The 23,504-nt window shown below is 35.9% G+C and overlaps 2 protein-coding genes across 3 annotated transcripts in view; one reads left to right on the top strand and one right to left on the bottom strand.

Annotated features, from left to right (window-relative positions):
- LOC136033132 (transitional endoplasmic reticulum ATPase-like) overlaps positions 1–7,853 on the bottom strand; it is a 66,633-nt gene extending 58,780 nt beyond the window's left edge. Inside the window, exon 1 of the mRNA XM_065713771.1 lies at positions 7,697–7,853. Coding sequence (XP_065569843.1) covers positions 7,697–7,713 — 17 coding nt within the window. The 5' untranslated portion in view covers positions 7,714–7,853. The remainder of the gene's footprint in view (positions 1–7,696) is intronic.
- A 6,911-nt stretch (positions 7,854–14,764) lies between these two features.
- The window catches only part of LOC136033131 (PSME3-interacting protein-like), a 34,599-nt gene continuing 25,859 nt past the window's right edge, over positions 14,765–23,504 (top strand). For both annotated transcript variants that reach the window (XM_065713770.1, XM_065713769.1), the window contains exon 1: positions 14,765–14,900. The gene's annotated coding sequence lies outside the window, so the exon portion shown is untranslated. The remainder of the gene's footprint in view (positions 14,901–23,504) is intronic.

Here is a 23,504-nt window from a genome sequence, read left to right as displayed (position 1 = left end):
ATTTCTGTTTATTTTAAGTTTAGATGTTGCTCCTTAATTTCAGTTGAAAAAACTTATTTTCTTATTTATTTCTGATTTTTTTAAATAATCTCAGGAAATGTGGCCCCACCTCCTCTAAGAAATCCCCATCCCTATGGAAATACCCTGAAGACAATTCAATCTTGGTGAAAATTTACCCAAGATAATTACCCTTAAAAACTCCAAGCATAGAATTGAGAAAGAAAAAACAAAGTAAGACATATAAAAAGAATTTGATAAAGGAATCCTGGAAATTCACCCAATGTATAATTTCCCCAGACAAGTTCACCCCATGGAAAAACCCCCAGCAGAACATTTGTCCCTGCTCCACCCAAGAATGTATGCTTACATTTCAATTACAAATACTATGCATAAACAATGGGCAAATTTTATAACTTAAAGACTATTCCCCTGGTGCTGTGGGGGGAGGGGTCATGTTATATCCAAAGACATAGTTATGATCAACAAAATGGCGATCTCCAAATTTTGAAAACAGGGGCGAGGGGGAGTCTAGTTGCCTTCCCATTTAATTTCTGGTTGATTGAACCCTCTCACAATATTCTGGGACCAATGAGTCAGTATGATCACCCCAGAAAAAAAATAAATAAACATACATCTGTGATCTTTCTTCATGCAAAAATTACAAAATTCCACATTTTTGCAGAAAAGACCTTGAGACCTTTAAAGTAGGGTTTTCTGATACACTGAATCTGATTATGTGATTTTCATTAAGATTCTATGACTTTTAGGGGGTGTTTCCCCTTTTTTTGAAAATCAGGAAAATTTTCTCAGGCTTGTAGCCTTTCCTGGCTAAAACTAAACTTAACAAAACTTATATATTTGAAATCAGCATAATAAGCCAATTCTTTTGATATATCTATTGAAATCAAAATTCCATTTTTTGTTTTGGTTTCACAAACTGTTTGATAAAGAAAAAATGTTCTATAGATTAAAAAAAAAAGACTTAAAAGAAAAGTAATTAAATCAAGTCGAAATAATTATACACCCTTGAAACATATTTGACAAACATTTAATATAACTGAAGGGGAAGCAAAAATAATAAAAAAAAATTTAAAAATAATAATTGTCTTCTCACATTTTCATGGCACCCTCAATTAAGGAACTGGCCAAGCCAATGCCCAATAAATCCTTTGAAGCCACCACTCTCTGTAATCAATTGGTGGCCTTTTTCAAGAAGGAATCAACAATTTCAGAGGCCCACTTTTCTTGCAATGATTCCTCATGTCTATCTAGCTTCTTTTTCACAAGACCTGTCAACTAGGTTCAGCTGCCTTTCTTTCTCTTGGTCTTGGATGCTTTGTTCAGCAGCTTGTTCCTTTGCCTTGTTCTCCACATATTCTTGGTAATTTGACCAGGCCAACCTAGCCAAAGCCAACATTTCTTTAGAAATATGGAAGCTTTTGTGTGTCTCTCCATATGTGTTCAATTCATCAATCATACACCACTTCACATTAAAGACTTTTTCTGACATGAAGGCTCTGTCTGATGGAAGAAATCTCCCTGAGAGAAAAAAAAACTTATATCTTGTGGAAATAAATGGAACTTGAACTTGAACAAGCTTGGACTAAAGTGTATACTTTTGCCTACGAAAAATGTCTGCCATAGAGAAGATTTGATGCCAGTAATAGCCAAAGTGGGATGGTGCTGGTTCTACTGAGTTGTTGGCTTGCAGCAATATATACTCAATTCTTACATTGTCAACACTTACTCCAAGTGGAATGTCTTGAGCAAGCACACTATATTTGATAAATTTCTAGCTCTTTTCCTTTCCATGGGATCCAGGCACCTGAGTGCTATGAGAAGACTATTAGAAAAGATGGGACACTTCTTGATTAAGTGTTTGGCAGCTGCCTTGAAATGCCTTTGTGCCCTTTGATAAAGCTCTGTCTTTCTGTCAAGTGAGTTTGTCAACATCAAATGCAAGTTCAACCTGTTCACCCACAATAGTGTCCTACAAGTAGTTGTCTAAGTTCTCAAGCAAACTCATAGAAATTTCATCAGCTGATGCAAGAATGTTGGGTTCCAGAACTCTCTCCAAAACAATGAGAAATATTTTTTTTATCTTGGCATGAAGTGCATGAACAAGAGGTTTTTTCTTCTGGAATGCTACTGTGAATTGTGTAGCAAGCTCAGGTAATGAATACACAAATTCAACTGCAATCATATCTTTCTTTTTTAGGTAGCTTACAATCTTGAGGTACTTTGCTGATGACTGAACATTCTTTGAATGTTTCTTCAATGGTACATAATTGCAACATATACTCCAAGAACCCTGGTCACTGATAAACTGCTCAGCAAACAGCAGGACCCAAAGTTAAGCACCTTGTTGAGACATGCTGAATGAAACTATTGTATGGGATGTCTTTCTTTTTCTAGCATTCTTGAAAATCCTCACATCATGCAGGTCAGCCAAGGAAAAAATGCCTCAAGATGACAACAAAGTTGGGTAACATCCTTACCAAATTCCTGGAACCCTTTCACAAATGTGCTGTGTATAACATGGAGGTTACATGTTCCAATATTCACAAGCTATTTCAAAGGCATTCTTCTTCAATTAATTCATTTGTGACCATACCTTTTTATTGACATTAGGCCCATTGCTACCTATCATTATTAGTTTTTCAAAAGGTAAATTCTTGCTTCCAGTGCACAACATCTGCTTTTTTACTATGTTCTCACCAGTTGTATGTCCCATGAAATATGTCACCAGATGACAGCTCACAACTTGATCTCTTAAAGGGGACCAAAAGTGTACTCTAATTTATAGCTCTTACTTTCCTTCACTGTTTGTAGTTTCTTAGTATTCAAGAACAAAGTGAGCTTCATCTATAACCTTCATAAGATTTTGTTTACAGTGTGGGTGAAGTGCTTATCAAGTACATAGCTTTCCTCACACTCACTAACATCCTGGGTGGTAGCTTGTCAGGGAACATGGCTTCAAAGACATCAATGATTCCATTGCACAAAGCTGCACATATATAAGATTGCAAGGACTTGAGTATCCAGATGAGTTCTAATTTATATGCAGCATATTTATCACAAAACATATAAAGAGTTTGACTTCCATAGTTAGCTAATTGGTGCTGTTGCCTAGCAGATCCATACAATCATAGCAATAACAGACTAAGAAGGATTGCAAACCATTTCATGTACTCATCTGGCAAAGCATGCTGATTCAAAGTGTAAAAGCCTTTGCAACAGCTAAGGTTTTTCCTGCGTTTTTTGCAGTATAAAGAAAACCCCTCATCACCAATCCTACAACATTTGTTCATCTTTCTGCCATTTGTGTCTTCATTAGTTAACCAGGAGCAACAAAATTTGCAGTTGTCTATTGCCTTTCCAAAATACACCTGGGAGACTTGAATGACAAGTAGTTTTAAACACAGCAGGAAAAACACTGGGTGCAAGATTTTTGCTATCTGAATATTCCATCCATGGTATTTTCCTCTTCTTACTCAACCTGTTATGAGCTTATTAACTAACCTTTAGAGAGAAAGAATACATAATTTGTACCACAGGAATGCCCAGTGCATCCACAGCTTCCTATCTAATAGAATCCAGATTGTTGCTGTACATGATGAAAGAGATAACCTCATCTACTCCAAACCAGTTCATGTTAAAAGTGGTGTCCCCCAAGAGACCAAACTAGAACCAACACTGTTTAACCTTTACATAAATGATGCTCCTGAGGTAGTCAAGAATGGCTTGGAACTGTATGCAGATGATTCCAAACTCTTTGGTTCAGCAGCCTCAACAGAACATTGCTTTTCTCTGAAAAAATATCTCAACAACCTCTGTCTGTGGGCAATAGCCTGGACACTTGAGTTAAACCCACATAAATGTGAAGTCCTGCATCTAAGTAAAACAACCCTTGCCATAGTTATCACATGGTTAACTCTGTAGGTGTCAATATTTCCATTCACAGTGCTAAGGAAGAGCATTATCTTGGGGTAACCATTGACAATAACCTTAAATTTCATAGCCACTGTTGGAACTAAGCAGCTAAGGCAGATGAGGTCCTTGTTTGTTCAAGCCTTCAGTGACAAGTTGCCAATCAAGAGTTATCTAGACACTCTACACAGCCTTTGTTCATCTGCACCTTCAGTTTGGCATGTCAGTTGCAAACCAGTGCTTTAATTATGACATGGAGATACTTAAGAAGGTCCAATAAAGAGTAACCAAGCTCCCTTTTGCCAAACAACAAATCTTCAACAAGCAATGACTAGAAAAGCTTGACATGTCTACCCTGACATACCATGCAAACAGAGGAGATGTCATCCTTGCAGTTAAGATGATGACCAGTGACATCATTAAGTGCATTTTGATCACAGTGAATACATCAGATCACAAGAAAACCCCAAAAAGCTGCTTCAAAAATATAGCAGAAAGCATGAGATGTTCAACTTCTTCATCAATTGCAGTGTTGCACTGTAGAAATCACTCAGCAAATCTACCTTGTCAGCCAGATCAGTTGACAGCTTCAAGATTGGTGTGAACCACAATTAGAGTAGCAAGTCATGAAAGACTCAGCTGGACAAACCAGTATCATCCAGCAATGTTTATTAGATGTGAATGCTCAGTTATGGCACTGTATGCAAATTTGTAACCTTCTACCACCTGGCAAACTCATCTGAAGTTGCTGTTGTCTCAGCTTTAAACTGTCCAGATAATGACTGGTGTGGGCCAGTCATGCATCTAGAGGGTTGCTGCTACTGTGTGGGTTTAAGTTGCAGAGTTTACACCACCTGAGCCACCCACCCTTATAGCATTCAAACATGTCCAGTCAGCAATACATCTAGTGACACCTAACAATGAAAGCAAGCTGTCTTTTATATATATAAATAGTAATGATCCACTAAACAAACTGTGACATGAATATTGAGTCAACATTACAGGTTCTTCAACCTTAGTCACTAGAAGATGCAATTTAAAGTAATACAAGTCAATTCAAACAAAATTATAATGGCATGGTTCATTTTATGAAGCTCCAGGAAATTATCTATCCTTGAATGGTACTACAATACAACCAATGCATCCTACCCATCCTATAGGTTAATATTACTCTCTATCCTTGAACAGTACAACAATTTGACCCATCTATCCACCCACTATATAGGCCATTTTGTTGTTATTAGCTGCATATGTTTGAAACAGTTAACCTGGGCCACAGACAAAGTTCCAAGTCTTCTGCTGTAGCATAACCAAGTGATCAGTACAACCAGATTTTTGGAAAAGTTATATTACCTAAAGAAAGTCTTTCAAATACATAATCCTTCAGTTTTCAAATGTACCAAGCTCCCAAATAGAAAATTTTGGGGGAGTTAAGGGACTATCTCTATAAACAGGGACCTGGAAGAAACTTCAGCCAAAAAAGGGACTTTAGAGGCTCATTCTGAGCCCTAAATGTAACTTTTGCTGCTTGATATTTATTTTATAAACCACTGATTTCAAATGTTTTTTTTTAATTGTTTGTCAAAACAGAGACCACATATTAAATTTACAATTACAAAATGCTCCCACTGGGCTGCTTATAGTGGGAGATGATTGGGTCTAGGCTTGCATTGTGTCAAGCTGCAGTAAAACAGAGGCATTAAAAAAGTAATCTTTATTTTTCCAGCATGACAAAGAAAAGTACTCTTTCCCAAAAAGATGTCTTTTGCCCTAGCTAATTCTTTATCTATAGTGTATATACAACTCTATTGACAGCTGACTAGACTAGTTGGCTGATTTAAACTCAAGTTTATATATAAGTGGGATCTTGAAAGCCAACTAATTAGCTAAATTTATGATGTATATAGAACCCTATTAATGGCTGACTAGTTGGCTAATTCAAACTCAAGTTTACATTATAAGCAGGATCTTAATAGGCTATCTAACTTGTTAGCTAGTTCTATAGTTTATATAGAGCTCTATTGATAGCTGACTAGTTGGCTAATTCAGACTGAAGTTATATATATATATATATATATATATATATATATATATATATATATATATATATATGGAACCTAATACCTAACTGGTTGGGCAATTTAAAATTTCTATAACTATACTGCCAGTCATATTAGCCACCTAATTGACTAAAAAAATTTCTATAGGTAATATTTGGCTGTGTTCATTTTTATATATAAGCAATACTGATTATATTAGCTGTGTAGTAGATAACCATTAGTCAATGTCTAAATTGATTAGTAAAGGTGTACATAACCTACTGTAGCCTTAACTATTCCTTCAATGTACAACTCCTAAAAATCCAGGTAATTCTTACCCCATCTCCTTGGGGTAATATTAGTCTAAGATTTAGGCCACACTTTATTTGAGTTCAGTCAATAGCCTGATTATAGCATAATCTTGACAAATCTATAGTTCAGTTGAAGTGAGCCTCCAGCTCACAAGTGGAAAGCAACAAAGTCCATTTAGGTAAAAACTAGCCTACTTACTCTTTCTTATAATCCATTTTTAGTGGATATTCCTTTGTAAAAATCTCAAGTTCAAATATAGGTAGGATCTTAACAGGCTAGCTAACTTGTTAGCTAATTATATAGTTTATGTAGAACTCTAGTGATAGCTGACTACTTCAGACTGAATTGTAAATATATAGGGAATCTAATAGCTAACTGGTTGGCTAATTTAAGCTTTATATAAATACACTGCCAGTCACATTGGCTGTGGATTTTTGTTAAATAGAAGCAACACTGATTATATTAGTTGTGTAGCGGATAACCATTAATCAATTTCTAAACTGATTAGTAAAGGTATACCTAGCCTACTATAGCCTTAACCATTTCTTCAATGTACAACCATGTAGAAGCCCTGACAATATCTGGGTAGTTCTTGCCCTCTCCCTGGGATAATATTGGCTAAAAATATAGGCCATGCTTTATTTGAGTTTAGCCAGTAGCCTAATTGCAGCACAATCTTGACAAATCCACAGTTCATTTGGAATTAGCCTCAATCTTGTAAGTGGAAAGCAACTAAGTCTAAGTCTATATAGGATAAAAACTATCCTACTCACACTTTCTAATCACCCATTTTCAGTTGATGTTTCTGTGTTAAAATCTCAAGTTTACATATGAATTGGACCTTAATAGACAAGCTAAGTTGTTAGCTAATTCTATAGTTTATATAGAATTCTACTGATAGCTGACTAGTTGGCTACTTCAGACTAAAGAGTAAATATATAAGGCATCTAATAGCCAACTGGTTGGTTAATTCAAGCTTTCTATAAATACAATGCCAGTCATGTTAACAACCAAGCCTAATTGGCAAACAAAAATTCTGTAGGCTATGTAGGCCTAATGTTTGGCTGTAGGTTTTTTCTATATAGAAGCTACACTGATCATATTAGCTGTGTAGTGTGCATATCTTTCAGTCAATGTCTAAACTGATTAGTAAAGGTATACATAAACAACTGTGGCCTTAACCATTTCTCTGGGTGTACAACTAGGCCTATGTAGAAGCCCCAGCAAAATTCAAGGAGTTCTTGCCTATCTCTCCTACCTGGGATAATATTAGTCTAAAATTTAGACCCACTTTATTCAAGTTCAACCATTAGCATGATTGCAACACAATCTTGACAAATCCATAGTTCAGCTTGAATCAGCCCCTAGCTCACATGTGGGAAGATACAAAGTCCATTTACGTAAAAAATATTTACCCTTTCTTATCACCCATTTTCAGTGGATGGATCTTTGTAAAAATCTAGACAGGATTCTTATGCTTGTTCTTGACTTCTATCAATCCAAAGCGCAATGAATCAGCAGAATATGCTTTTCTTCTTTGATTATATTGCACTTGCATTTTCATGCTCACAGTGCCACATAGCTTGCAGGGCCATCTCTGAGAACAAAATGTTCCTTTTCCGTGGTCCTAAATTTTCATCAAAACTTATTTTGACCCAGCACAACTATTTGCATAATAAACTTGACCCCCATCCCCTGGAAAATCGAATGGAAACTAGAAAACGACAAACACAAATGACTTTTACAAAGCCCGGGGTTTGGCCCGTTTCCCCCACTTACCTCCCAAGTTCCACGTAACCTTCAACGCTCCATTCATCAGCAATAAGCATCTAATATGAATCAGGTTTGCTAATCTCAAAAAAAAAGATCTCTCAGCAGTGAAATAGCCCTCCTGAATATTGAAACCTCACTTAAAAAAATTTCTAGGTACACTCAAATTTTGAGTAACTAAATCTTCGTCTCATGGAATTTTTAACGATTAATTTAGAAGACTTTTTTCCAAAAAAACACATTTTTCAAAAAAAAGTAAAGAGCCATAATAAGATAAAATGAGCAGAAATCAATCCAAATAATCTTCCAAGTGTAAAACTACCACAAATCAAAGCAAATAAATAAATGGAACACAAAACGAACAGAAATTACAATAAAAACTGTTTACACTGGATGCCTTGGGGCTACCAGCTATTTGACCTCTAGCGCCAATGGTGGTGCCAATAAAGTTTATTAACGTGATCAAGCAATTACAAGGGTTCTATAATTTCTTCATGCATTGGTATTGCAACCAGCGTGTGTAAGAACCGTGTACTACCTTTCTACGGGACAAACTATTGGCCACAGGTGCCAAAACCTCTGTCATTACTAATATCTCTCTAACTATCTCTTTGGAGGGTAAACGGGCCTCCTTGTCGTTATATTAATGACGGTACTTCTCGAAAACTTTTTTCCAACCCTGCCTGTGTTCAGAGAATAATAATCTTGCACAGTTGAAGAAGATAACTCACTTTCAAACTTTAAAGATCAATTCTGACAAAAAATGTTTTTTGTGAAATCTATAAGAAAACTTTCTAAGCAGATTCTGAAAAGAGACTTTGCATTCTAAAAAAGAACTGAAAGAAAATCACTATTTTAGCACAAACAAAGCTTGCATTGTGGGGTCACCAAAATGACTATTACTAATCCAAAAAACCAAACTTTAGACTACTAGCTTATTCTGAATAATATTACCTATGAATGACCAAAACCAGACAGACAGAAATAGATATAGCCCGAAAGTTTAGTCCTTATAAGATTACTGGCTTGGCAGTGAGAATTTAGCTTGTCCTTTAAATTATACTGTAAGCAAGTGCAATAATAGAAGGAAACGGGTCGTTTATCTTAAAACAGAAGGGCCAGAGCCCTAACACCTCCCCTGTAAGATAAATGGCCACCCACGTGCCGCATTGGTCCACCTTTACAAATATTAAATAAAAAAAACAAGTTTTTTTAAATGAAAGTAAGGAGCGACATTAAACCTTAAGACGAACAGAAATTACTCCCTATATGAAAGGGGCTTTTCCTTCTCAACGCCTTAAAAGACTTTAGCGTAAAGAGCGGGGCGTTGAGAAGGAAAAGCCCCTTTCATAAACGGAGTAATTTCTGTTCGTTTTAAGTTTTAATGTCGCTCCTTACTTTCATTTACAAAAACTTGTTTTGTTTTTTATTTAATTTCTGAACGTTTTTGAATCAATGCATGTTTTGATTTTGGCTCTCCACAGAGGAATAATTAAAACGAAATTTGTATATTTATTTGTTTTTGCTAAATGGCTTTCTCATAATTTTGATCGAATGACTTTGAGAAAAAAAGAGCGGGGGAGTTGCCCTCCGATTTTTCGGTTAATTAAAAAGGCAACTAGAAATTTTAATTTTTTACGAATCTTTTTATAAGTAAAAGATATGCGTAACTTATAAATTAGCTTATAAAGGGCCACCCCAACACCTAGTTGGTGGGGGTGCTTCGCGCCCCCGTGGGTCTGAAAACGCCTGTACACTTCCCAACAACCATTACTATATGTAAGCACTGGTCAAAGTTTTGAACTTGTAATCCCTCCCACGGGGACTGTGGGGCAGTAAGTCGTCCCCAAAGACATAGGTATAAGGTTTTTCAACTACGTTGAATAAAATGGCTATCTCAGAATTTTGATCCGTTGACTCTGGGAAAATAATTAGCGTGGGAAGGGGCCTAGGTGCTCTCCAATTTTTTTGGTCACTTAAAAAGGGCACTAGAGCTTTTCATTTCCGTTAGAATCATCCCTCTCTCAACATTATAGGACAACTGGGTCGATACGATCACCCCCGGGAAAAAAAAACAAAAAAAAAAACAAACAAATAAACACGCATCCGTGATCTGCCTTCTGGCAAAAAATATAAAATTCCACATTTTTATAGACAGGAGCTTGACAATTCTACAGTAGGGTTTCTGATACGCTGAATCTGATGGAGTAATTTTCGTTAAGATTCTATGACTTTTAGGGGGTGTTTCCCCTTATTTTCTAAAATAACGCAAATTTTCTCAGGCTCGTAACTTTTGATGGGTAAGATTAAACATGATGAAACTTATATATTTAAAATCAGCATTAAAATGCGATTCTTTTGATGTAGCTATTGGTACCAAAATTCCATTTTTTAGAGTTGTGGTTATTATTGAGCCGGATCGCTCCTTACTGTAGTTCGTTACCACGAACTGTTTGATAAACACTAAACTTCAACTTTACAGTCTCTATTTGCCTTCTTTCCTCTATCTCTGACCGATTTCTGTACTGCTGCTTCCACGGTTTGGCTCCAGATCTATCCCCACCCACATGTTCACACTGCAGAACAATCAGGGTTTAGATTATATGGGCATTTACAAGAGGATTGAGATTTTAAAAAATTGAAGTCCACAAGATTGCCAGAAAAAATCGTGCCAATTTCATCAATCAATCTTTTGGCCTAGCTAGAGTGAATTCACACAGAATTTATATTTTGGACAAGCGGAGAATCAGTTTCTGGCATATTTGATGATACCAGACATAAAAAAAAAATGGATGAACTAGCCTCTTAACCTCCAATTATGAAAAGAAATGAACATCCTAATTGAAAAAAGATTTTTTCCTTGGCATAATTTAAAGTCACCTGTAGCCGAAAATACAGAGGCCTATGAAAACAACAATTGTACAATTGCCTATGAAAAACATGATTGTAACTATGATTGTAACAATTGCCTACGAAAACAAACTATTGCCTATGAAAAAACTATGATTGTAACAATTGCCTATGAAAACAACAATTGTAGGGATACAACAAAACCAGCTAAAAATTGGAGCGAATCATTAATCAGTTTATTTTTGGTCTCATCCCCTTGGGTAATACAATAAAGAATACTTTTTGATGCCAACTGAAGATAAAATTTAGGGATGTAGCTCAAGGAATAAGATATATGGGAAATATTTGTTGATTTCAGGTAATAATACCTTTATTTTTGGTGATTTTAATGCCCACAGTCCTCTCTGGGAACAATCAGCAGGTAGCAACAAAGCAGGAAGAGGAATAGAGTACATATTGTCCAATTTTCCTGACACCTTGATTTTCACTCCATTTGACTTTCAGACCAGGTATAATATTTCTTCTAACTCTTTCTCAACTATAGATTTGCTTCTAGGTCCTTCTTCATATTATGATTTAGTTCAGATGGTAAAGGTGTCATCTCTTCAATCTGATCATTGTGCAATTCTTACATCATTTCAAGATTTATGCTACACTCCCAAACCCTACGTCCCTACATTTATCAACTCCAAAGGAAATTGGTCCCTTTTTCGTGAGATATTAAATGAAGTAGATTTTTCCTTTGTTTCTCCTAATTATGATATTAATGCCATTGAGTCTAATTTGAGATCAATCCTGCTGGAGTCAGCTAAATCGGCAATTCCAATGACTAGGGTACGTTTTTACAATGGCTCCAAAAGACCCAAGAATTGGTGGAATGATGAGTGTAGGGTTGCAGTTCTGGCAAAAAGAAAGGCTCGTAAAAGGTTTCAAAAGCACCCATCTCAGTCAACAGCAATCTTTTATAAGCAGTCATGTGCTAAGGTGAAACTAATTTGTAGGAGAGCTAAACAGAGTACATGGCTGAATTTCAGCTCAAGTATCAGTTTTAGAACCCCAATTTCAAAGGTCCATAATTTCATTAGCCAACTAAATAGTGGAAAGCAGCCTAATGATGACCGTAGATATGATATCATTCAGGATGGATATCCAATTGTATCAGATAAAAAGAAGGCAGATCTGTTTACCAATGTTTTTAAAAACGATTGCTCAGATTTTCATCCCAGCCGACCTCCTTTTTGTAATCTCCCTCTTACCTGTTCTTATAAGGGTAATCTGATGAAACCTTTTTCCCAAGATGAATTTTGTGTAGCACTTAATTCTCTTAACATCAAGTCTTCCCCAGGTTATGATGGTATTTGTATGAAGTGGATTCTTGAGTCCCCAAAGGTGTTTCATACAGCCCTCTTAAGTCTTTATAATCTTATTTGGTCAAGTCAAAAGTTCCCAAATGCCTGGAAGATTGCTCAGGTATTCCCAGCTTTAAAACCTTCTTATTCATCTAATGATCTCAAGTCTTACCGTCCTATATCAGTATTACCTTCCTTTAGTAAAGTTCTGGAAAGGCTTGTCTTATCAAGAATTGAGTGGTTTTCTGAAGTCAACAATCTCTTTCCTAGTGAACAAACAGGTTTCAGAAAAGGACATAGCTCTTTAGATAACATTACCCGGCTAGAAATTGATGTTTGTAACTCCCTCAAAAAAAGACATGTCACAATGGCTGTTCTGTTTGACTGGTCGAATGCCTATGGAAATGTAGTCCACAATAAATTATTGGAAATCCTAATAAATCTTGACTTCCCGTATCCTTTTATAAGTTTTATAAAGTCTTTTCTAACTGATAGATATTTTTACGTTCAAGTAAATCAGTCTAGAAGTGAGCAATGCCCCATTACGAGAGGACTTCCTCAAGGTGCAATATTGAGTCCTCTTCTATTCAACTTGTATGTTTCTGAATTTCAAGTATCTCATGCATCATTTGGCCTTTATGCAGATGATTTGATCATTTGGAAGTCAGGAAGGGATATTAGCCTTCTTCAAAGCCTTATTCAACAGGATATAAGTCTAGTCCAGAGATTCTCTTTAGCATTTGGCTTCCCAATATCAATCAGTAAAACTAAAGCCATTATATTTACTAATGGTACTCTAGACCCTCCTAATCCACTGACAATTTTCTCAAGGGAGATCCCATATTGCAATTCAGTGAAGTTACTTGGTTTATTAATGGATTCTAAAATGCAGTGGCATGAACATATTAATTCTTTGAAATCTCTGATTATTCAGAGACTTTGTATTCTAAAAAGACTTGCTGGAAGTAAGTGGGGATGTCACCCAAAGATTATTTTGGATTTTTACAAATTATATATTCGTTCAAATATAGAATATGGGATTCAAATATTTTCAGCTCGTCCCCCATCCTCATTCAAAATCCTTGAATCTTTACAAAATTCTGCTATTCGAATAGCTTTGGGTGTGCATAAGCATACCCCTCTGTCAAAGTTAAGAACACTGTCGGGATTGGTGTCCCTAAGTGAAAGAGCATCTAGTCTAAGGATAAAGTATTTCTCGCAAATCCAGGCTTATGGAGCCAAGCATGCTGTATATGCACATACCTTTGCTGAGAAGTCAGCCTGTCCCAATGCCCATTCATCATGGAATCAGTTTCAACTGGAGGTCCCAAACTGGAATCAACATTCGCTTCATGCATATCCCTTTACTGAGTCCCCCCCATGGGAAATGAGTCCTCCAAGCTGTCAAGTAGAACTTATCTCTATTAGTAAAGATTTGATTCCTAATTATGAGATCCAGACTATTTTGGCTGAACACATCTCAAAGGCTTACCCCAACTATAGAAAAATATATACTGATGGATCCGTCCAGAGGGAAAGAGCTGGAGCAGGAGCATGTATCCCATCCCTGAATTTGAATATTTATTCTCCTCTCCCATTGGGATCTTCTATCTTGTCTGCTGAATTATGTGCCATCCGCCTGGCCTTGGATGCTCTCATAAATTATAACATTGAATCTGAAAATATACTCTGTCTCTCCGACTCTAAATCAGCATTACTACTGATCCAAAATATTAATAGAATTGCTAATGACAAAGATTTATATAATATTAGAAGACAGCTTCTTAATCTAAGGATCAAGGAAAATGAAGTTTATTTTCAACATGTTCCTAGTCATAAAGGTATAAAATATAATGATATGGCTGATTCTCTAGCAGCAAAGGCTTCCATGTTATCTCCTAGTCCTTCCTCTGGCCTCAATTCACGAGATATTATCAGGCAAAGATCCAAAGTTAATCACAGTACATTAATGTTATCTCCATTTCATACAAGATTAAATACAGTGCTATATTACCGGCTGAAATCAGGTGCCCTACTTCTAAATAGCTTGTTATTTAATTGGAAGCTACATCATTCCTCTTTATGCCGAATCTGCTTTTCAACAGAGGAAACAATCCAGCATATTTTATTTGATTGCCAGGCTCAGAGTGAGGAGACTGTTGCTCTTAAGCGTTTCTGCTCCTTGGCTAAGATTCCAAATACTTATACCGCTATCCTGGATTCTAACCTGCCATGGGAAATTGATCGTAAGATATTTAAGGCAGCAATTGATACCTTAAAGAAGAGAAATATTGTTTAATAAGGATTAAAGCTTGAAGAAGTCAATTTTTAATGGGAGGCGATTTATCCATAGTTTTTGATTGTGCAGAAGAGAGCGGGAATGAGTAGGAAGAGCCGTATTGGTACCGGCCGGCCTAGTGCCTTAAACTGCTGGGGACAGGTAGCTCAGGTGCTCGCACTTCCCACAATCAATAACAGTGTATTATTGTTCATAATCATATATATCCATTGTTTGCAGACTGGAGGAGAATAGCGCTTCCAGTAGCTAGTTTTTCTGAAGAAGAAGTCAAAGAGGTGAAAGGACTTGTTGTTAGTCCATATACCTCCCTACAATTTTTGGAACTGGAACTGATACAATACAATACAATAGGTAGTATAATAGAGTAGTTATAGTAGGTTACATATTAAAAAGTGAGTGCAAAATTCTAATTAATTGATTTCTTGCTATCTCAGAAAGGGTTTAGGTTAGGGAAATGAAACTTTCAGGAATGAATCTACAGACTAAAGAATGTCCCGGGAAGGTATTTTTAAAGCAACAATCTCCACTCCTTCTCCCTCTAGAGGGGCCCTGACCCATTTTATAAGGTTCTAAAGAATGCAAATACGTTTCCTAAATTTTGAAAAAATATTGATAAGGCTTAAAATTCTATTTAAATAACAGGAATTGCATTTTCAGAACTAAAAGCAGAGAAAAAGCAACTAGGCCTATTTACTGAAAATTAAGGTAAAATGTTGTTTTGTCAAAATTTCAATAGGTATAGACCTGCCATGTAGGCAAATTTCAGGACCCTCTAGAGGGAGAAGTGGAAGTGGGGGTAAATTTCTAGTTAATTGACTTCTTGCTATCCTGGAAAGCATTTAGGTTAAGAAAATGAAACTTTCAGGGATTGGTCTACAGGCTAAATTATGTCCTGGTAAGTTATTTTAAAGTACCTGTCTATATTCCTTCTCCCTCTAGAGGGTCCTGAAATTTGCCTACATGACAGGTGAAATTTTGACAAAACAACATTTTACCTTAATTTTCAGTTACTAGGCTAGTTGCTTTTTCTCTGCCTTTAGTTCTGAAATGCAATTCTGTTATTTGAATAGAATTTTGAGCCATATCAATGCTTTCTTTTTCAAAATTTAGGAAATGTATTTGCATATGGAATTGAACAAAGTCATGAAGCTGAAAACAATTTTGTTGTACTTCAATGCAAAATAGAAGATCTATTTTGCAAGGTTTCACTTTTATACCACACATATTTTAAAGGTCATCAAGGGTTAGGGCCCTCTAGAGGGAGAAGGAGTAGAGGTAGTTGCTTCAAAATACCTTCCCAGGACATACTTTAGTCTGTATATTCATCCCTGAAAGTTTCATGTTCCTAACCTAAACCCTTTCTGAGAGAGCAAGAAGTCAATTAACTAGAATTTTACTGAGGTGGGTATTTTAAAATATCTTCCCAGGACATACTTTAGCCTATAGACCCATCCCTAAAAGTTTCATTTTCCTAACCTAAGCCCTTTCTAAGATAGCAAGAAGTCAATTAACTTGAATTTTACCAAGTGAAACCTTGCAAAATTGATCCTCTGCTTAATTGAAGTGCAACAAATTTGTTTTCAGCTTCATAGTTTTGCTCAATTACATTTTATAAGGTTTTTCTGGTTTTGGTGAGGCAGTAGGCTTGAAGTGTGATTTGTTTATAGATGGTTGAATGCTGTGATAACATTTTCTCTTCTGGTACAGTAGGTGAGTTTTGGGATTTTTAATGCTTAAAGCCTCTCACAGTAAGGGAGAGATCTCAGGTTTAATGGCATTTTGTTGGTATGTCTTTGGACACCTATTGCCCTTGAATTGAGGGGAGGCCAGCACCATACCAAATTCAAGCATTGGGCTTATTATAGAGGTATACAGCTTTTCCTTTTAATGATGTTTAGGTTATGTTGCATCTGATGTATATGTTGACATGACATAATTGATGGGGCCAAGATTTGCTTTTGCATTCACAACATCTGTGAGGGTTTGCTGATGGAACTGTAGCTGGGAGTTGACCCTGACACCCTCCTCCATTGGTGTTATGTTAGAGCATCTGGCAGATCTTTGGTTAAGTCATGAGTACTTTTGTTTATAGTTATTTGTCTCAACCTGGGCAGCTTGCATTTTTCAGGTTTGCAATCCAACAGCTGTTTTTCTAACCATTGTGCTAGGCTATCCAGATATTCTTGCAGGAGGGCTCTTGCTTCAACAGTATCAATTGCCCCTGTAAATTTAGAGTTGTCCACATGGAAGTTTAATTTTTGTGCCATATGGGGTTCATATAAATGTTGAAAAGAATCAGGTCAAGTCTCATCCCTTGGGGTAGTCTATTCCTTACTGGCTGAGGATTGGAATAAACAAATGAGCCATATGAGATATAAACAGCTACAATCTGCATTCTATTTGTCAGGAAAGCCAGGACCCTATTAATGACTTTTTCATTTAATTGCTGGCTACCTAGTTTAAGCTTCAGTCTCCAGTGTGGGACCCTCTTAAATGCCTTGGCCTGCTCAAGGAGGAAAAGGTCAACTGGGACCCCTTTGTGCATGAGCTAAGTAATATCAGTATAGACATCAAGCAAGTTTGAGTCCATTGACTTGTCTTTCCCCAAATTCTGTTGACAGTTTACAACAGCATTGTTGGTCATCAGGTGTTGTATGATGGCATCATTTAATATGCCTTTCATGTTTTTGAAGAAATAGAGGCCTGTCTGTTATGTACATCAGCTTTTGCATCTCTTTGCTTCTGTTTAGTGAATACAGGCTGCACATTAACCATCCACCAATCATTGGGAATTGTACTGTTTATTCATTGATGTTTTGAAGAACATCTTCAAACATCTAATTTTTTTTCAAGCATTACAATTTTTTTTCATTTTAATCTGGGCTTTTGAATTACTTTTTATAATATGATATCACTTGATTTTGTAAAAATCTTGTTGAAAAGATTTAAAAAATGGCAGAATATATGACATGTTTTAGAGTTTCTTTCAGAAGTATTGCCTCAAAGTGCCAAGTCTTTTCTTGGAATAACCCTAATTTTTTTCTAGGAGTGGGAGATTATATCTATGGTCTTGCAAAATTTTGTGATTCTATCACTTCAATGTTTATTGTCCCACCCATGGCTTACTCTAGTCTGGCCTTTAAATTAATGTTCATTGATTGACCTCTTGGTCAGATTAACAAGACCAGTACATCACAATCTGAATTTTAAAGATTATAAGGCTTCAAATACAATTACAAACTGAATGGCAAAATATAAGAAACAAAACTGTTTGGGATTATCAAGGTCGTTCCTGATGATTATGACCCTTGTTTGTTGGTTATGATGGGGTTCTGGAAGCTTGGCATAGTGGAAAATTGTTTGCCTATGAATTCTCTTTTTGTGATACTATTTGTCTTAACAATGTTATATGTCTTGGGGGAAAAGCAGATAATGAGATTTTCAGTGTAGTAAAATTTCTCCACCTCTCATGCTTTTTCCCCAATTGCCAGTCTTTAAGTCACCTAAAATTCGATTACAATAGACAAAGTTGATGCTTGTGTTGTGGGGTGATTGAATATTCACCCAGGATCATCTACAACTGGTGGCGCCACCAAAATATGCAAACACAGCTGTGATTGTGTCTTACATTTTCAAGTACTGTTTACTCCAAGATGTTAAGACCAAAAAGAGTCTGATTAATCTAGCTAGTTATGGGAAATTAGAAGTTTCAGTTTAATTCTTTAACTGGGTTAGTTTGGGCTACCATGTGTTATTTTTTGTTGTTTGTTATGTCTAACAATACTGAAGTCAAGAAAATCTCAGTCAACCGAAAAATTTTGGGGCTTAACATGTTTTATTTAGACAGGTTTATTGTTCTTATCCCAAACATAGTACAAGCCGTGCAGGGGAGAGCATCTGTACTTGGAACAGGCCTGTAAAGATACCCATGCCATATTGCAAAAAGTCCCCCAAAAAATTGCACAGTTACATTTGCAGAAGTTTCATATCCAGTGTCACCATTTTGTCTTAAAGTGGTTGAGTCTTAAATTTCAGGTATGCTCTCAAAATTTTTTTTTTGAAGTTCAGTGGACTGTTTAGGGAGATATGTGGTTTTACATGACCATTTACTTTCACTTCCTTTTTTTAGCTCCTTGTAAAATAGAATTGGTGGGTCTGAAAAGTTCTTTTTACCAATTTAGATTAAATTGTATTAATTTGGTGACAATGTTTGGTTCCATACTTGGGACTGTCCTAAGTATTGGTACTTGGGACATGTGCTATGTATTGCAACTATAAACAGAAATGAAATAGCAAGGGTTATTTTGCTTTGATATGGTAAGATATCTTAACATCTTGTGAGTTTGCCTATGAGTATGCAAGAAAAAGTGGATCATTGTATCCTTCAAGTTGGGATGACAAGAAAAGAGCAGGCAAGAAATGGTGCTATGGATTTATATCAGGAAATGAAGGCCTTTCACTCAGAAACCCTGAAGCAACTCGCCTTTCCAGGGGAACCTGTTTCAACCACTACAATGTTAGCATCTTCTTCTCCAAGCTAGGTAGTGTTATGATCAGGTATGCTTTCTACCCCGTAATATATGAAATATGGGTGAGAATACCCTGAGCACTGTACAAAGGCCACTCAAAACTGTTGCTGAAATAGGAATATGTCAAGTTGGAAGAACAACTTCTGTAGATTGAAGATAGACTGTGACAATTCTTACCTGCATTTCAGCATCTGGAAACTCAATACCACCAAAACTGTTCTTCCCAAGGGAAAAGACAAAAGCAAGAATGACTTTAAGGGCTCCACCCCATACTGTTGCTTGCATTAGTGACAGTGGTTGAGCTACAGCTTCAGTGTTCATTGAGTTTATTCATCACTTTGTCTCCACTGTACAGCCAAGCAAAAAGAAGCCCCAGCTTTTTATTATTGATAATCACAAATCTCATTTGTCAGTTGAAGCTGTCCAGGCAGCAAAAGCTAACTTTGTGATTATGTTAATTTTGCCTCCAAATACTTCACACAAATTGCAACTGCTTGATCTTGGGGTCTTCTAATCTCTGAAATCCCACAGTAACAAAGCTATTTCCAGTTCCTCTGTATGAAATTCTTCAGTTTCTTTTCATTGCTTATCCCCTTTTATTCACGCCATGAAACACTGCTGCAGGTTTTCAAGCAATAGGTATTTGCCCATTTAATGACAACGTTTTGTCAATGATGACTTTTTGCCATCAGCTGTAACTGACCAGCCATTGGGTGAGCTTTTATCTGAACCAAGAGATGAAGACGTGACTTCCTCAGATTCAGAAGGAGAGGAGGAGGTGTAGCCTCTACATACGTAAGTCACCTGCAATTAAATCCAGACAGTTTCACCTATCATGATAAGGCCATATCCAACAGCTTGCCCAAGAAAGGTCAAAAAAGAAGTTAACCAAAAGGAGGTGCAGAATACTGACAGATACTCCAGAGAAAAAAAAGATTGAGATGCAGGCTATGCTTTGAAAAGCTAAAAAAGTAAAAGAGGGTATCACAAAGCCTCGTTTAAAATCCAAAAATCATAAGGAATCACTCTTTATTGAAAGTGACTGCAGCCGAGAAGAGGTTTCAGTCTTGGAAGTTTCAGGAAGTTCACATTTTCAGGACCCAATGAAACGAATCCACAGGACGAACCTTCAGTTGAGAGGAGCCCTCCTTTTTATGCTTTAAATGCTGGCAATTTTGTTTAGGTTCTTGAAAAAGGAAAAAAAATGGATGCTGCCACATTTTGGTGAAATCATTTCAAAACTTGCAGATGAACAAGATTGTCCCTACTGATACTTCTTACTGGTATAGTTTCACTGGTATCACAACTCACTTGCCAAGTTTGCTACAAGACAAGCAGGACACTTTGTATTTCCTCTTGATCTATTAGAATTTGATGTACTGTATGCACATGAACTGTGCTTTTCTTAATTCTTCTTTTACACGTTTGTACTTATTTCTGTCTGTTTTTGTAGTTTTACTCAATTACCTCAATTAAAAAGCTAAGTTTTGTATCAAGAAGACCTTTTAGGGTCTGTTCCAAGTATGGTTTCCACTTCTCATCTATAGGGCTTCACTCCATACTTGGGACAAAATAGGGGTTGTGAAATTAATGCCTTTTATCTAAGACTGAATGAGCTCCCAGTTTGAAGCTTTGAGGAAGACTTCCATAGTTAATGCAAAAGATACTGAGAATTTTTTTTTTTTGTCACCAAGCATGAGGGAGTTGGAGGCAAAGAAAAAAATTGTCTCAAGCACGGATTCTCTCCCCTATTTAAAAAAGAGATTAAGACCCTTTTGAGCCATTGCTGGTGTATTGAGTGCCAAATCTAGGTCTCAGTTTCTGGGTCTTTTTACAAGAACAAGTATAAAGCCTGCCGCCCAACCTTGCTGCAGCAGGGATTGATCCCTGGGCCCCATATTGCCGAGCAGAGCATCAATCTCCTGTGCCATGACAGGATTAATGTATATTTGCTTTGTGACAAAAAGGCTGTTTCTTTAACTAAATTCTCTTAAGCTGTTTCTTCTTTGTAGAATTCAACAATTTCAGTTGTACTAGGGAATCATTGCTGACTTAAGTTGTAATCTTAATTGTCAGACTTTTGGGTGCTGTTCCTGATGATTTCTGTCTTAAGTTAACCAAAAATAAAAATGTCAAAGCAGCCATAGTCAGAGCACCTGAATAATTTAGCACATCGTTTGCACAGTTTGCATCACATTCTAGCTTTACCCCACCCTTGCATTGCTGGTTAACACCAAGTTAACAAAGAGGATTCAGAGGCAATCTGACTGCCTATAGTCAGCCTATGCAATCAAAGCAAATCTCTGTTTAACTTTAAGTCTAGTATTAGGTAAATGAGTATTATGATCAGATATTTCGTCTATGTATAATCAATCAGTGTTTTATTGATCAGAATATTATGATCAAATATTTGCTTGTATATATAGATATATTGATATTTTTACTTTCGATATTTGATATATATTGATTTTGATATTTCTGATTGTTTTTTGCACAAATCAATTAACTCTTGGTTTTGGCAAAGTTTAGTAGCAAAAATTTTAATTAAAAAACATTTTGCACAGTTTTATCCAAACTTTGAATAATATAAAAACAAACCTCAATGATATTAATGAATATCACAAAAACCTAGATTTGAAGTAAGGTGGGAATTGATTGTACCTTTCTGTGATTAAATAAAAAGATGCTTTACTCAATTGTTGGATTACAATCCAGCGTTTTAATTCTTAAATTGAAAATGAGCTTAAGAACACGGGCGTTTAACAAACCAGTATAACGCATCATGTAATCCAGTTCCAATAATTGTAATGGTTGGGCCTTGGCATGATTTGAATAATGGTCAAAATCAAACTAAAAAAAACTAGTTTTTTTAAATGAAAGTAAGGAACACTTCAAAACTTAAAATGAAAAAGAATTTTGCAGTATATGAGGGGGACTTCCCATCCTCAACTCCTTGCTCTTTACTATAAACTTTGAATTTGTGTCCAAATTATTTTAAGAAAATTTGCTGTAACACAAGTGCCACTGAACTGAAAAAATAAGCTTTTTTTAAAGCACAGAAAAACCTTCAGCTTAACAATTCAGGAGTAAAGGAGGGGACAAAACTCTAAGTATGGAATAATTTCCGTTCGTTTTAAGTTTTAAAGTTGCTCATTATTTTCAGTTTAAAAAAATTGTTTTTTAAATATAATAACAAAACAGTATTGTTACAATGATAACAGAAAAACAATGAAAGCATCATCAAGTAAATGCTAAACTAAAATGCTACCCAATAACAGGCTGTGTCAGCTAGTAATTGTAACATAATTTAAACAAAAAAAGTTTTTTATGTTATTAGCTTGTCACAACAAACTAATTGACAAATTGTGTGGATGCAAGGTTATATATGCCTAAAATAGTTTGTTTTAATACGGAAATCGATTCTTTCAAAGAAAAATTGCAGAAATTTTATGGATTCCCGTGAAAGAATTGATTCAAATATATCAATTTGAATACCATCAAGACATGTCGTCGTAATACTATGGCTGTACGACATCCATTGTTTGTTTGGATATAAGTATGTGAAATTTTACCCCAAGCTTACTAATGCCCCTGTAGGTTTGGGCGTTTCTAATAGATAACTATCTCAACATGAGTAATTGCACAGGTTTCCTTTTGACAGTCCACCAGAATCTTAGCCTGTTGGTAAAATGGATTCTGACTATGACTGAAAGAAAAGTAGAGCTACATTAAACCAAAGAAGAGCAGAAAGAAATGTCATGTAACAATTCCAGCTTAAAACAAACAGAAATTACAATGAATAATCAAGTCAAACTTGAAACAAACAACAATTATCATGCAATATTACTTCAAAGTTTCAACTGGGTCCTCTGAGATGTCAATTTATGTCCCAAAGATATTGCAGCTCTAGTTCCCCCCAAGGAGCTTCTTGGAGTACCTTCAACCTCTCCTAAAATTTTTTATAGAATACTCCAACCTGCTCCAGAGAAGTTGTTCACATGTCTTATTGATAAACCTGCTGCACACAGTGATAGTAGCTTTCAATATATATATATATATATATATATATATATATATATATATATATATATATATATATATATATATATATATATATATATATATATATATATATATATATATATATATATATATATATAGCCGCTTAACCTAAACAAGTTCAAATAGACAACACTCAATTCCGGTTTGTAGGTAAATCCAAACTGGCGTGGCAAAAGGGCACTAGATAATGCATTTTTATGATATTTTTGGAATCAGTACTCTGTCCAAACTGATCACTTGATAAAATCCGAGTTGATTTTTTTACGTTCTCTCCTCTGTGGAAGTTTCTCCCTCCAAATGTTGGCCTTGAGCTTATGCAAGACAAGAAGAAAATATCCCATATTACTAATTAAGACTGAATTCT

The sequence above is a fragment of the Artemia franciscana genome, chromosome 11, assembly GCF_032884065.1.
Source record: "Artemia franciscana chromosome 11, ASM3288406v1, whole genome shotgun sequence".
NCBI lineage: Eukaryota > Metazoa > Arthropoda > Branchiopoda > Anostraca > Artemiidae > Artemia > Artemia franciscana.
Note: the sequence above shows the minus strand (reverse complement) of the source record. Positions and strands in the feature narration are given on the sequence as shown.